This window comes from Strix aluco, chromosome 4 (assembly GCF_031877795.1).
Source record: "Strix aluco isolate bStrAlu1 chromosome 4, bStrAlu1.hap1, whole genome shotgun sequence".
NCBI lineage: Eukaryota > Metazoa > Chordata > Aves > Strigiformes > Strigidae > Strix > Strix aluco.
The window spans coordinates 70,973,265-70,987,928 of record NC_133934.1 but is presented as its reverse complement, the minus strand read 5'-3'; the positions used below and the strand labels follow the sequence as shown (position 1 = coordinate 70,987,928).

At 42.7% G+C, this 14,664-nt stretch overlaps 1 protein-coding gene across 2 annotated transcripts in view; it reads left to right on the top strand.

The window, feature by feature from the left end:
- Window positions 1-14,664, top strand: part of ANXA5 (annexin A5) — a 51,116-nt gene that overhangs the window by 14,900 nt on the left and 21,552 nt on the right. Inside the window, exons 2-3 of one of the 2 annotated variants that reach the window (XM_074823586.1) lie at window positions 9,554-9,637; window positions 13,194-13,237. In XM_074823586.1, coding sequence (XP_074679687.1) covers window positions 13,229-13,237 — 9 coding nt within the window. In that variant the 5' untranslated portion in view covers window positions 9,554-9,637; window positions 13,194-13,228. Of the gene's footprint in view, window positions 1-9,553; window positions 9,638-12,976; window positions 13,078-13,193; window positions 13,238-14,664 lie in introns of those variants that run through there. The other variant, XM_074823587.1, reaches the window with a different exon arrangement.

The window sequence follows — 14,664 nt, the reverse complement described above, 5'->3', positions numbered from 1 at the left end:
TGTCAGTAGTTGAAGTGATATAACTTCTGTGTTAAAATGCACAGTTTGGTCAAAATAGAAGTCTTTAAATTTTGTAATTCTGATTTACTGAAGTCTGCTTTAACTGACCTGTCTGTGTCTGTTGCCCTGATTCAGATATGAAATCCCTAGAGACTCTTCAGCTGTCAGAAAATTATGGATGCTTAGCAAAGGAATTAGAGGTCTGCAATACATTATTGTGCAAGGAATAAGCATGGAGGAAAAGATGATTCATTGCAGCTCTACACCAGCCCTGTATTCATGTAACTCATTCAAAGTCAGCTGAGTTCAATCACCTTGTACATGGCTAAAAAAGCCAGGGAGGGGCGGGAAATGTGCTGCACCTGGTCTGCGTGTGCACTGCTTGTCCTCTCCTGGCTGCCGTCTTTGGCAAAATCTTGCTACCCTAGTCCCTCAGATGGGGAAACTGAGGCATAAACTGGCTCTGAGCATGCAGAAAGTCAGAGTTACTGACAGGAATACAACACAAGCCCCTGGTGGGGATCACCAGTGGGGAGCTCATGTGGCTTAGAGCCACGCCTGTGTGCACTGTTATCTGCTGCTTAAATGCTGGCCAGAAACCCAGAAGGTTGCCACAAAGTGTGTTATAATGCCAGGTAAACAAAGCTTGCAATTTGTCCTTCTGCTCAGCGAAAACACAGCATTTTTTCCCCTTGTCCTGTTGCTGTGTGAAAAACAGGTGAAAGCTTAGGGGGAAAGGAGTGTTTACAGTCACTCAAGCTTGTTCTGCCATGTGGGTGCCTGGTTACTAGGAGATGCATTGAGGAAACTTGCTTAAGGAACCCACAGAAGTTTCCCCCTTTGATAGCAAGTTGGTGGCTTCTACTGGTAGCTCTAAGGTCCCAAACAAACTTCCTTTTCAACCTCCCCTTTCTGCCACAAGCACTGTAAATAACAGCAGGCTCCATGGAAAACGGGAAGGTGGCAACATTTTAGAAAGTAAAAGACCTCAAGCGTCAACAAATGCTTGTGACAGAGCAGAGCTGTTTGATGTGAGAAGATGTGTAACAAACTAATCAGTTTGCTTGCCTCAGCCTGCAGCTCTGAGAATAGAAATACTACCTGTGAGCTTCTGTAGAAATACTTCAACTTTTAAAGTAAGTGCATAATCTTGAAACTGTGCAATGTTAATTTAAAGAGAAATTAAATTTAAAATAGTCTTTTTTTTTTTTTTAATTTAATCTGGTATCTCCAGTTTAGTGCAGTCCTTTGAGCATAGCCAATTGAAAGCAGTTTTGCTTGATGTCTTTTACAGATATCAAATTAAAAAAGGTTTTCTTGACTGAAATCTGACTCTGCTGTACAGACAGCTCACTGTTGTGAAAATCCTTCCCCCTTCATCTTTCCTTTGAAGGAAGTTATTTGGATGCTAGAAAGTGCTGAAACTCTATTCAGTGCTAGTGCAGAGGGAGAAATGAAATGCTTTTATGAATTGTGATGGTTTTCGTTGGAGTCTGTACTGAAGTAACCTGACTGATGTACAGGCTTTACTGTTTTCTCCTTATTTGTACATCACTACTGTAGGATTTGCTAGTATGCAGTTTCTCAGGCATGAAATCTCTTTCCTCAATGTGTAACCCATAATCCAAACTTAAATGCAAAGTCTTATTAAGGACTGATGACAAAAAACATCCGAAACCTCAGGACCTTTTATTTTTATCTCCATTGACCCTACTGCATCTGTATTGGGTCCATTTCCAGCTCAGAAATAAGCTTTCTTGTGTTAAAGACAAACTTAGCATGAGATTAGCTATCGGTATGGAGCATTTGACTTACAGAAACCTGCTCACGATTTCAGACTGAGGAGAGCAGAGCTAGCGGGGGATCTGCCTACAGCTGCTGGGAATGCTGAGTAAACAAAAGTATTCTGAGATCAAATACTAGGATGTGTAGGAGATAGCATAGGTAAGCAAAGCCTTTCTTTTTCTCCAACACCAGAGCTCTCTGCTTTAATTTATTACAAATAATGGCAAAACCATGGTATTTCGAAGTCTGAATGCACAATTCAGATGCAGTGGGATGGCATCATGTAAACCTTTTCACTGATTTTGGGGGAGAAAGGGAAGCAAAGGGCAAGTATGTGATAAAACGAAAAACCCATCAAGTGGAATACCTGCCTGATCACTTGGTGGTATTTTTTTGAATTCTTTAGAAAGGGAAATTGTTGCATGAACTCTCTGCCGTGTGTCAGGATTTTGGAGGACTCTTATGTGCTGTCACTGTTATTCCTCTACTTTGTCACAGCCTTCATGGAAGAGGGTTTGAGGAGACATCGTGTCCCCTCCGTGCCGCAGTTCCCGCGCAGTGCCACTAGATGTCCCGTTTTCTATAAGGTTTAGGCTGCTTTCAAAATCACTGGTATTATTTTGTGTTTGAAATATGGGAAGGTATTTCAGCAAGTCAGCATTTACATTATTCATGTTTTCGCTTCCCCTTTGACTATTACCAGAGCTATTTTGGAAAAAATTTGCTGCTAAGAGTGCTTTACCGTGGTTTAACTAAAATTCCTACAGCAGCTGAGACTGGGAATGTGGGTCTGACAAAATGCAGGCATCCTTCTCTGTCGCTGTATTCAGCAGAATAACTTGTGATAAGTTGGTTTTGAATAGCTGTATAGCAATGCTACTATAGCAGGATATGCATTCTAATGAAATCCTTGTACAAAACTCAAGCCCTTGGCTCTGTAACTACTAACAGTGGGAAGTATTTGGTATAAAGTACTTTTTTGTGGGTTCCTTTGATTTAAAAATAATCTTGAGGCAGAGAAGCAGAGGGTTGGTCCCTCTGTGCAGCAGTATATGAATTATACCGTGAAATACTGCCAGTGCACATTCAGATGGGTACATTCACCAGTGCCTTCATGCAGATGATACACACTAGGGCTCCAAAACTAGGCAGGTGCCACCAGTGCGGGTTTCTGGCCTCTAGATCCCAAAGGACTGTTTCTTGATCCTCTCGCGATAAGCCCCTGGAAGCTTGTCCCACAACCCCTTGTAGCGAGTGCCAAAGCTGTCTCTGCTGCTCTGACCCCAAGAGCCACGATGTGGGGCAGGAGGAGTGTTGCTTGCCCTTAATGACTCTGCAGATGAAGGCTGGTGTTGCTATGAAGTTTGTGTGTTTACTGGTTTCTTCCTGTGGTTTGAGGCACAGCGGCTGCTACCCATTTCTGGGACGTATGGCTGCTCGCCTTGCTCGGCTCAGCCTCACTGCGTTGCCTCTTACTGCAGCAGTTCAGCCAGGTGAACCCTCACGGCAAAGAAAGGGAAGTCCTAATTAGTCATAAATATTTATTTATTTTGGCTGAAGGAAAAAAGCTTATTTATGTCTGCAGCTGTCTTCAGCAAATAATATAACACCAGGAAGCAAATAAGTTAGGTATTAAAAGAATAAAATACATCTGTTCATTTTGGGTAGTTTAGATGCAGTTTAAATGTGCCAATTCGCCTAGTGTTGGAGGGATAAGGGCAGGAATTTCTCCACTTTCCCTCGGTCTCACCAGTCCAGAGCTGGGAGGTGTGCAGTTCTATGGGAGCAAGATTTGCCATGTTTAGAAAAGCTGTGTGTCAAAACTTTAGTGCTCTCTGACCTCAGTTTCACTGACCTGCTGCTACAAGTGCAGGCAAATATGCAAAGGGATAGTGAGGTCTGTCTATTTTTTCTTCTTGTTCTAGGAAGATGATTTGTCTGGCTCAGTCATGGCATCTCATTCCTCCTTAGCTCCACGCATGTATTTGGGTGTTCGCTTATTTGAGGAATGACCTCCAGCCCTGAAATGTAACAGCAATTTTATTGGTAGGGTTTTGATTACCTGGGATACGGGTAAGTGGTGTTGCAGGCAACCCACGAGAAGTCATTCAAACCACCGATTGGAAATACATGCAATGAAATGAAAAGCTCAAGATATACAAGGAGGAGGCAGGGAATGGCATTTAACGTAAGGCAGTCTGTGGTTCCCCTTGCAAATGTGCTCATCCTGTTGCATCTGAATGCCAAAAACCAGTCTGGTTTTGGTCTGGTAATGGATCAGGGTACGTGGCAGTAGCTACATGCACACTGAGAAAACAGGGCTAATCTATAGTTTAGGATTCAGTGCTTGTTACTAGTTCTTGTGTAGACATTTCCATCGAGGTTCTTTTTATGAAAAATAAATATTATTTTAACCATATCCTCCTGGAAAAAGAGAATTGAGGTTTCATAGTCTAATAGTGGATCTTGAAAAGGACTCACAGTCCTGACTTTCAATTCATCCTTCTACTCTGGGAAGATTAGCATTACAAAAAGCTGTCAATATGATCGAGAAAACCAGGTTTGCCCTTAAGAATACTTTACCTGAATAATAGCTAAATATATGTTCTTGCTGGGAGGGGAGAAAACTCCTTTAAGTAAACTGAACTGCAGTCTGTAGTTTTGTAATTTGTTACTGTGTTCCTGTACTCTAACTTATCTCTAGTTTATCTAAAGCTCTGCTGTGATTACTGCTACTGGCAGTTCTTGGTGTGCTATATTAATCGTTTTATGCTTGAAAATGCAAATTAAGGTAAACAAAAACTCCACCCAAAGAGGAAATGCGGAGGCAACGAGGCTTTTTAGAGGAATTTTACCACAGGCATTTCTCCCAAACTAACAGTATATTTTCCAGACAAACAGCTAGTTTAGGAAGAATAGAAATATTCTGTCATACAGCCAGCTCTTAAAAACATGATGAGAGTGAGAAGTTTAAACTACTGGCAGTGCTGACTACACATACAAATTTATCTGAACTCCATTATATTTGCTGCCTTGCTTTGCTAAAACTTGGACTCCTTGAATCATGTTATCACCTGGAAATCTTTTTCATTAAAACAAGCAACACACACAGACAGAGGTACCCAACATTTGTTGCTATGAAGAGATTGACAATATGATCCAGAGAGAATTATAAAAGAAATGTCACACTACTTGAAACCTAGTCCTATTTTTGAACAGTAGGGCCCGTGATCCATGGAGGAAAAAAACCCCTTGTGCCTGGCAATGATCAAGGTGGGAACAGGAGAATGCTAAGAAATGCTATTTAAAGGTGGGTTTGAATATTTTCTTGAGGTGAGGGTTGGGGCTTAGACTGCAGCAGGCCCTTCAACCTTGTATGAGAGTGAGCGAGAGAAGGTTTATGGAATTTTGTCCTATACAGGACTACACCCAAAGTCTCATGTTTGTGTGGCTTTGTCCATGCGTAAACCTTTGAGTGACTTGCTCACCTTTCAAAGTTTCAAAATTAAGTAAAGAAATGGAGCATTTTTAATCCAGAGTGTCTGTGTCTGGGTGCAGAATGGCAATGACTTATCAGAAGCAATTGAAACAGACAGTTTAGGTAGATCTGTCCTAGTTCATGTGTCAAAACGTATCATAGAAACCAAGAAAGGGGCTTTAGAGGTCTTGAGCTAAGTGCTAAAAATGTTTCTTATGTTTACAGGAGCACAAAACATCCAATATCAGGGGAATATATAAAGTTATGGAAAAAAAGAATGGAAGTAAGTTAAGTTCCAGACAATTATTAAGGCTCTGTAAGACACCAGTGCCTCTTGATAAAACTCTTGGGTTATCTAGGTGGTGGTGGGGGCTGCACACAGTCTGCAATTGAAGCACTCTGTTACTCAGGGTTTTGGTGAATAGTGGTTTGGATTGAGGTCAACATGTTTTAGAAACATAATGAAAGGCTGAAGAGAAAACCAGTCGATGTAGGCTTTGTCTGGTTTTGCCTCCAGACTTATTTCCTCATAATCAAACTAAAATTTTGTGGGCCTTATTCTGCTCTTACTTATGGGAGTCAAGGCTTGTGCTGTTTCGGGTGAGAACAGCTGCGCAGAGTGCAGGGGTGGGAGGGTGCTTCTTATCCCAGCACCTTTAGAATAATTTATGGATTCTTTTCTTCTTGTCAGTGAATACGTAAACCAAGGAGGAAGTTTTCAGTGACACTGAGGCCCTTTGGCAAAGTAAAGAGAGAAAGAACAGAGCAGTGCAAAGTCAGTTGCTTGTGACTTGAAACCTGGGTTCAGTTACCAGTCACCGGCGGTGACCTTGGGGAAACCACTGAGCCTCAGCTTGCCTTTATTCTCCATTTGAAAATGAAGATAATAGTGTTCCTGTATCTCAAGACTCTCGTGAGGATGCTAATGGTAGGGCCTTTGATGAGAAAGAGGTCTTGTTACAGGACCTCAGTTAGAAGTATTTGGCAATAATAAATGCAAAGGCCAAACTTGTTTAGTGATGTTATGCCAGTTCATTTCAGCTAAATTGATTCTTATTTCTTTTCCCCACAGAGAGGGAGACAACCACTCATGGATTATTTTTATTTTCTTCCCTCAGATTTTTTGAATTTCCATTAAATTAACAGAACTGAATTATTTTTCTCTCTGCTTCTCTTTCCTAAGCAGAATTAATATTTGCATTGGTTACTCTTGATAGTTACTTAGTGCTATCCCAAGATGTTTGCAATGGCTCTTAAATTCTTCACACAATGCTTCAAGTTCCTGGATGGGGGACAAAACAAGTGTTCTGCTATTATTGATGGGCTGTCCCCTCCTACACCATCACTGTGTGGAAGTGTGTAGAGCACAAAGCCCAAGTGATCTGCTCGAGATAAACTGTAGTGCAGAACAGCTGGAAATACAGAAATATAACCTAAGCACCTGTCTCCTTTTCTTTCCCTTTGCACCAGAGGAGGAGTCCGTATCACTAGTCATCAGGGATGGAAATTCTGTTTCTCAGGAAGAATTAGGCAGCCTGGAGATCAAGCCGTCCTTTAGCATAGTGCTGCAGAGCTGTTCTAGTAATGAACATTAGCATTCAGGGCCCAAGACAAGTACTGGAATCTGGCTCAAGTGATTTATCTTTGCTTGAATGGAGATTATTGCGTTGATGATATGATGTGTCTTTCTCTAAAGACAATTTCAAAGAAACCTGCACCTCCTCTGAATAAAAGAAAATAAATATTTTTCCAGTAAGATGAATTCGGTTGCCTGATGCTGTAACTGGTATGAATGCTCTTAGCTCCTGTTAACCTTTTCACATTGTACTGGTGTCCCAAGAGAAATCAAGAATCTGACAGAGCACTCCTCTGTAATGGGTTGTGGATTAGAAGTAATGAATCACTTACAGGAAGTTGTCTTTGCTGGAATATAAGCCAATATTTAGTCTCCAAAGCAAGTCTCAAAGTGCTTTTAAAAAAAATAAAATCTTCTTCTATTCTGTACTCAGCCTGTCCTTCAGCAGCCCCCTGATGCTGGCACATGCAGCATGGAAAGAATTTTATAAACGTTCTGTCAGTATTAAGATCTGAACTTTTTACCCTGCCTGTAAACCAGTGTCACCCTCCCCACTTCTCCCTTATTTTAATAGCGTTACTGCTTAGTGTTCACCTAGTACCTTCCACCCAGGGTGCTAGAGTGCAGCACAAAGCTCTCTTCATTTGTGCTAACAGCTGAACTGTTTGCTGTCCTTGTGTAAGAGTGGAGGGAAACGAGACGCTGAGAAATTGCCATCCACTGGCACCCAGTCTGGAACAGAAGTGATTTCTTCTCTGTCAGTATTAATCAAAGCATGACCCTGAAATTGCTCTTTTTTTTTCCCCTCCCTCACCTTTGCCTCTGAGTTGTGGTTCACTGAGCAGTTTTGACTGTTTCACTTCCAAAGAGCCATTAAAGTGTGGAAAAGCATTTAAAATTCATCTTCAGTTATAATTTCATAAGGAAACCATCTGCTCCATGAAATTTCCCAAGCCTGAAAATCTCCCTCAGTAAGCCTATTGCACTTCAGTGCCTCTACAGTAGGTTTTAAAATATCTTGCAATGTGATTTTTTTTAAGAGAAAATATTTTAACTAGGACACTAAGTGTACTTGGCCTTTCTATCTCATGTGAAAAGGGCTTTAATGTGATTACTGTGCTCCAACTCTGTTAGATAAATGGAGGGACCTTTCCCTTTTCAGCAGCCTTCGGATACATAGCAGAAGCAAACTTTCCTTTAATATAGGCCTTGCTCTTTTTTTCTCTTCTGTGATGCACTTAAAGGTAGCTATGTAGTGTCACATAAAAGCTCAGAAATACTATTGGTAGCAAAACGATGTATGGTGGTTTTGAGCAGGAGATGAGGACACCCACTGGAAGAGTGTCTTGATACAGCAAACCATCCATCTTGCTATTTATTTATTTAAAAAAAAAAAATAAATTGAAGTTACTGGTCTTTCTGTGATCTAGCAGCCTGCTCTTGACAGCAACTGCAAGAGGGCATGCTTTTGGAATGAATTGCTTTTGTGCTAACTTTTCATCCCCTAAGACATTGTTTCTGGAAAAACATGCAGATGCATTTTAGTGCTACAACCAGACTTTGAAAACATTTTCCAGCCCCTTATTAGAAACCCCATATCAAGCTAAATATTTCACATATTTGATGATTCTTGTATGCAATCTTTGCCTCTTCTACAACTGGAACAACTCTGTTGTGTAACTGTGGTGTGATGGCAATTTTGAACTTTATACTGTGGTCAGTGCTCAAGGAAAATTTGCTTACTTATTTATTTTAAATATGCCTAGACCTTACATACCTGACTTTCATACAGAAGTCAGAAGGTTTACTGAGATCACGCTTCTTTGGGTAGCGTGTGCATACTAGTTTTGTCCTATGTAACATGCAATCCTGCCACCAGGCTCTTGAACCTAGGCTCAGAGCTGCAAGTTATACTGAGGTTTTAGATATTTTTTTTTAAAGGAAAACAATATACAGAGGAATAGTTTCACAGAACAAAAGGTGGCTTTTGGAGCACTTCTTTGGGAGGCAGCAAAACCTGTGTTCTCCCAAAAGTAGAGAAGTGTTTGACAAATGGAGATGGGTCCCCATGACAGTCTTCCTTTCTTCTGTCACAGAAAGAAGATGCTGTGAGGTCCCATAAAGCAGGGTTTCTCGCTAGCCATGCATCTCCCAGGTTCTCACCTCGTTGGAGGAATAGAAACGCACAGCCAGCAAGCCTTGATGTGGATTAGTCATCTCAATTTTTTGTCATGATGCAGTTTTGGATTAATGTGCAGCTTTTAAAATCCCTTTTCAAGAGTTTAGGTCAGGGGAGCGGTAAGCTGTGACACAGCACCACTAGCCAATGTATCTCCAGAGCAAAAAACTGACTCCAGAATGTATCCCCAAATGGATGCAATCCCATCTTTGCCTCCTGAGGAAATGCAAGGTTGCAAATGTAATCTGTGCTTCTGAGGTTACTTTGGCTTTCTGGCTGCTGAACACTTCTGGTTGCTTAATTGAGGCACATTCAGCCTCAGTGTGATGTTTCAGAATTTTGTTTTCCTTTGAAAGTGTGACTTTGAGACCAACCCCAGAATTTCGCTCTGTATGGACAAAACCTGTGCCTTGAAGTGGATTGGGAACTGACAGGGCCCTGCTTGCAGAGTCACAATGTGTGCCAGAGGTAAATACATCATTAAAGCGCTGCCGCTCTGTTTCTCATCATATTTTATTGCTTTTTGTTGTTCCAGGTGTTGTTCCAGCTCTGTGTTAAGGAAGGATTTGGAAGTGCACTGTGCCAGCAGCAGCATTGGGAAGCAGACTGTTACGTCCCGGTATGATTCTGCTAGTGTTTGAAGATGCAAAGAGCAAGAAGGGGCTTGGAAGGGGGAAAGACTGCTTTCACCTCATACGGTTTTTTTTCTTGTGTGAAAAATAGGCTTCATTTAAAAAAAAAAATTATACTAAATCTAGAAGGCTTATCTGTGGCTTGTGGGTGAACACTATTGAACACCAGAGCTGCTGTTCAGTTAAACACTTGCCCATGGTGACCATGAAGGTCCTGCATGTGATGCTTATGAGTTGCTATCTGTAACTGGCTTAGCCTAACTTGAATTGTTTCCACTGAAGGCAGTCTGTGCAATAGGCATTTCCCTCCAGGTATATGTTCATGTCTTCAGGTTCATTCTGGATTTGCTGGTATAGCTATTTCTGCCTCTTCCCTTTGCATTCAAATCAATGCAAAGGCTGAAATTCTGTGATGATCAGTAGATTTTTATTTTTTTCCAAACATCTGCTCTTGCCAAATGGACTGACAAATCTTTCACATGGTGTTACTCTAACATTTCCCCCTGTATCACCCCAGGCCTCTTTGCTTCATGAAGTTATGCAAATATTTGCTTGCTTAAACACATATTAGATTGGCTAGAGTAGATTTTACTCCTAACTTCATCTGTTGGCAAGAAGATTGTTCTCTTCTCTGTTTAACCTTTTCCTACCATTGCAGTTCATCTTGGATCATGTATGTCAGACCTCCTCCAGAGCAGGAAAATATTCTGTGTTCTCACATGCAGGATTCTTTTCCCTGTCCTTCACCGATTAGAAATCCAGAGGTTACTTTTGATTGACTGAACATTACCTCATGTTTGGCTGAGGGTAAGACTGTTCACATAGGTTAGAATAACAAGCTATTGTGCATAAGCTGCTCAAACGTAGAAGAGTGGAAAACCATTTCAAATATCTTGAAATGAAAGAAGGTAGACTTCCTCCACTAGAAATGAGGAGCAAAGTGTACACAGAGGCACTTACTGCAGAACAAAAGGCCTGTGTTAATTTGATGCCAAATCCACAACCTCCAAGCACAAAGTTTAAAGGGAAAAATGGAATTAAAGACATCTGTCTGATAATTTCCTTAAGTTTGAGAGTTGCTATAAGTGAGTAAGGATACTAAATAAGGCATAGGAAACAAAAATCCTACAATCCAGAAAAATCCATCCTCCTAAGTCAGAAGGTATGAGAAGAGGTGGGGAGAAGACAAGCTTTTTTCCCCCTGCCTCTTAATGTGCTATATACACATGACACACTGCAGCATTTTCATTAAGCTAGCAGAAATTGTATGTCACATTGCCTGATTTAAACTGTAGTTGGCATTATAGGAAGCCTAGAATTCAAAGCTTGTATTGCAGTGCTGAGAGCCAGGAGGGGCTTGCTGCAGCGGAGGGGAGGGGAGGACTGCTGTCTTTTGGAGGCAGTGCAGTTGCATTCCAGGTGGTCACATATTAACTGCTAAATAATTTGTTAGAGAAATATACACCTTTTTGCAAATTATTCAAGTGTTTGTTTTATTTATGATGTTTAATAGGTACATTTGTGTCAGTAAAGGTAATGTACCAATCTTTGTGTATGCTGTTTGCTACACAGCAGAGAGATTCTATCAACGTATTTCAAAGTGACAAGGACTACCGCTTTATTGGTTTCTAGATACCTAGTTAGTTGTTCACATGATGCTGATAGAGCCTTTTTTCAACTTTCATGTTACCCAATAACTTTTCCTTATCACACATCTCGGTCACTAATGAGGTTTGAATTCCATTTGGCTGTGCTCACACCTGTGTCATTTGGCACTTGGCGTGCAGTTACCGCTGTGTTGTGTGCCTCAATCTGATCGACAGAATTTTGGAGTGTGTTAAAGAGTGCAGATTTAGGTCCCACTGCATTTCTTTGTGTGTGCTTGTGTGCACTTTCTAGATGGTAAAGCTTGAAACATGGTCGCAGCATGACCTCTATCTGATCTGGGTATAACATATAAGGAGAAAAAGACTTTTGCAGAAAGAGGTGGGGGTGTGTAAGCAAGGTTGTGCTTAAACTAAAAGCAACCTGTTTGAATGTCAACCACTATTTTTTAAACCATTTCATAACCCATAATGTTTTCTTAAATATTGTTATTCCACATCTAATCCAGATGTGCATTTCCACGTGCATATTACGAGCAGCTCACTATTCCCTTCCTGTATCTTTGAGCATGTGTGGAATGTCACTTCAATGGATTAGATTCAAATTAGACTTTAATAAATAAATCAGGCCATTTTAGCAAACCATTTGATTCTCAGTCCTGCAAAGGAAGCCAGCTGGGTGGATCTCATGTTTTTGCTGAACTGCATGTGCACTTCTGGGGCAACAAGGAATGATGGACAAAATGTTTAAATTTGCATCACAATCTTCATTTCTGTCGGTGTTTTCCGAGGTAAACACAACTCACTTCAAGACAGAAGTGACTGTTACATGTTAAAGTGCTCACGTAGGGAGATTATGTTCATGTCTTATTTTGGCAAAGACGCTAAATTCCATTTGTGTTGCAGTCTCTTTTCCTTCTTTCATCTGACACGCAGCTGGACTGCATTTGTATGGGTGAGGGAGCAAGTCTCCAGTTTTAGATGAAAACGCTCGTTGAATAGCCACACTGACTGCATATTTGTTGCTCTCCCAAACTGGATGTGTCTTCCCTATACCTGGGTCTGTGAAATGATCCTGCTGTAAGATGTTAAGGAGTGTCATCACCCCAACTGCTTACTGTAGTGATAGTCTACAACTACAGCCCTTACATTCTGTTCCAACATTGTGCTTATTTTACTAACCTAGCTTGCTTCGAAGCTAACTTAGGACAGCTAGTAAAATGCCTGCTTTAAACTTCAGCACAGACTTGTCCTTTAGTGAGGGGATATGATCCTCTTCAGAGTAACGGGAACTGATTTTTGTACAGATTTCATCAGGAGCGGGCTTGAGCACCCCTTGGAGGCTCTCTATCTGCAAATGTAGTTTTTCTTCTAAAAGGTTTATTATTCAAGAAACAAAGCACTAATTACACCCTTCCGTGGCATAACAGAGATGGAGGAGAAAGCAATCCTCTGAAGGGGAGAGCCGCGGGGAGGTGAAGCGGTGGAGGGAGGTCTTTCTCTGCGCTCCTTCCGAACCGGGCGCGGGTCCTGGGGGGGACCAGGCGCGCCCAGACCTGCAGGGTGCCCCCTCAGTAGCCGCCGGGGAGGGGCTCGGCCCGGGTACCGCCTCCCCCGGCCGGGCCGCGGAGCCCCTGCGGCTTGACGGGGTGAAACTGCCGCCGGCCCGGCCTCCAGGCGGCCCGGGGGAGGCGGCCATGGCTCGCCGCCCGCCCGGGGTGGGGCCTGGCCCAGCCCCCGGCTGAGGCAAGCAGCGGCGGGGCCCGCGCCCTCCCGCTTTCCTCAGTGCGGCGGGCGGCGGCGGCACGGCGGGGCGGCTCGTGGTGAGGGCGCCGGCAGGCCGGGCCAGGCCAGGCGAGGGGAGGCGGCCGGGTTGGGTTGGGTTGGGTTGGGTCGGGTCGGGTCGGGCCGGCTCTCACTATCGCATCTCTCTTTGCAGACACGGACTCGGCCCCGACCCGACGGATCCCCGAGATGGCGAAGGTGAGGCGGGCTGACGGCCACCCTGAGGGGCTGCCGACCGCCGTGGCCCCTCGGCCGGCTCGCCCCTGCCCGGCCGCGGCCGGTCCCGGGACATCCTCCTCTTACTTTTACTCCTCCGTGATTTATTTTCGGTCTGCTCTAACTCAACCCATCCCCAAGCTTGGGGAGACTCGAAGAGGAGGGGGACGGGGACGGGGAAAGCAGCTAATCATGTGAGGCGCACGTCAGGCACCACTTTTTTTTTTTTTTTTTTTTTTTCCCGCTAGTTTCCACTATTTTGGCCAAGTTTTCAGTACTGTGTGTTTATATTGTGCTTGGGTGGAGGCTCCTTCCACTGGAGGAGGAAGGAGAAAAAAATACCGCCGTGGCTGTGCCCCGTGGAGTCTCGGGGCTCGGTACTCCCGTCCCCAGCTTTCCCGTATCTAACTTGAATTTTTCTGGAACCTTTGCAGCTTCGGCCAGTACTTCGTCTCGTTTTTTTTTTTTTTTTTTTTTTTTTTATTTGTAGCACTTGTATCTCTGTGTTTTGAGCCTGGATGAAGGCTTGGAAAATGGGGCTGACTCCGGCGTTTGTTTCTATAGTTGCATCAAATGCATATGCTCTGGAAAGTAAAAGAGTTTAATGGCATATTTATGGGTTTTGTACTGCTGTAGGAAGTGAAAGCCGTCAAGTTGTATGAGTACCTTCACAAAGGTCAGGGTAATTGCACATTACTGTTATACTAGTTTCATTATTTTAACTTAATGAGTGGAATGATTAGGGGTGTTTTAACACTCCTGTGAATATTTACTCATACTGTGACTGGATTTAGTTTTAAAAGAAAGGGTACTTCATTTAAAAAAAAAGTTTTTATTTTTAATAGTATTCCACTAAATCCTTAAAGTTTGGGAGTGGGTTGTTTTTTGAGGGACAAAGAGGGGATTTTTCTTTCTTGAAACATCAGGACTGGTTTGTGTGATGCATCTTAGGGATACAGGGACCCCTATCCGTGCCAGTGCAGGGCATCTGACCAGGCAGAACTACCTGGACAGCCTTTTATTGCCGTATATGTAGCATTGCATGTAGGCTTGAGGGTAACTTCCTTTTACTAAAAACATGGAAATTTGCAATTCTCTCGTCTACTCTGAGACACGAACTTTAATTCTTGATGTTTGTAAAAGGAATATTTTATTCTTTGCTAGTGCGAAACAGTTACTCTTGTCTTCACATAGCAGAATTTTCTACTGCCTGAGGTAACACTTGGGGCTGGGTTACTAATTGTGGTGAATGGTGGTAGGTTGAAGACATTGGAACGATGAGGTCTTGTACTAGGTACACCTTGTCCTAGAGTTTCCATGTTCAGAGGACTGCTTTTCTCTTCAGTGGTACTCTTTGCCTGTGCGATTATGCAGCCATGAAAGACTGGGAGTGTTAAAGCTTTGTAGCC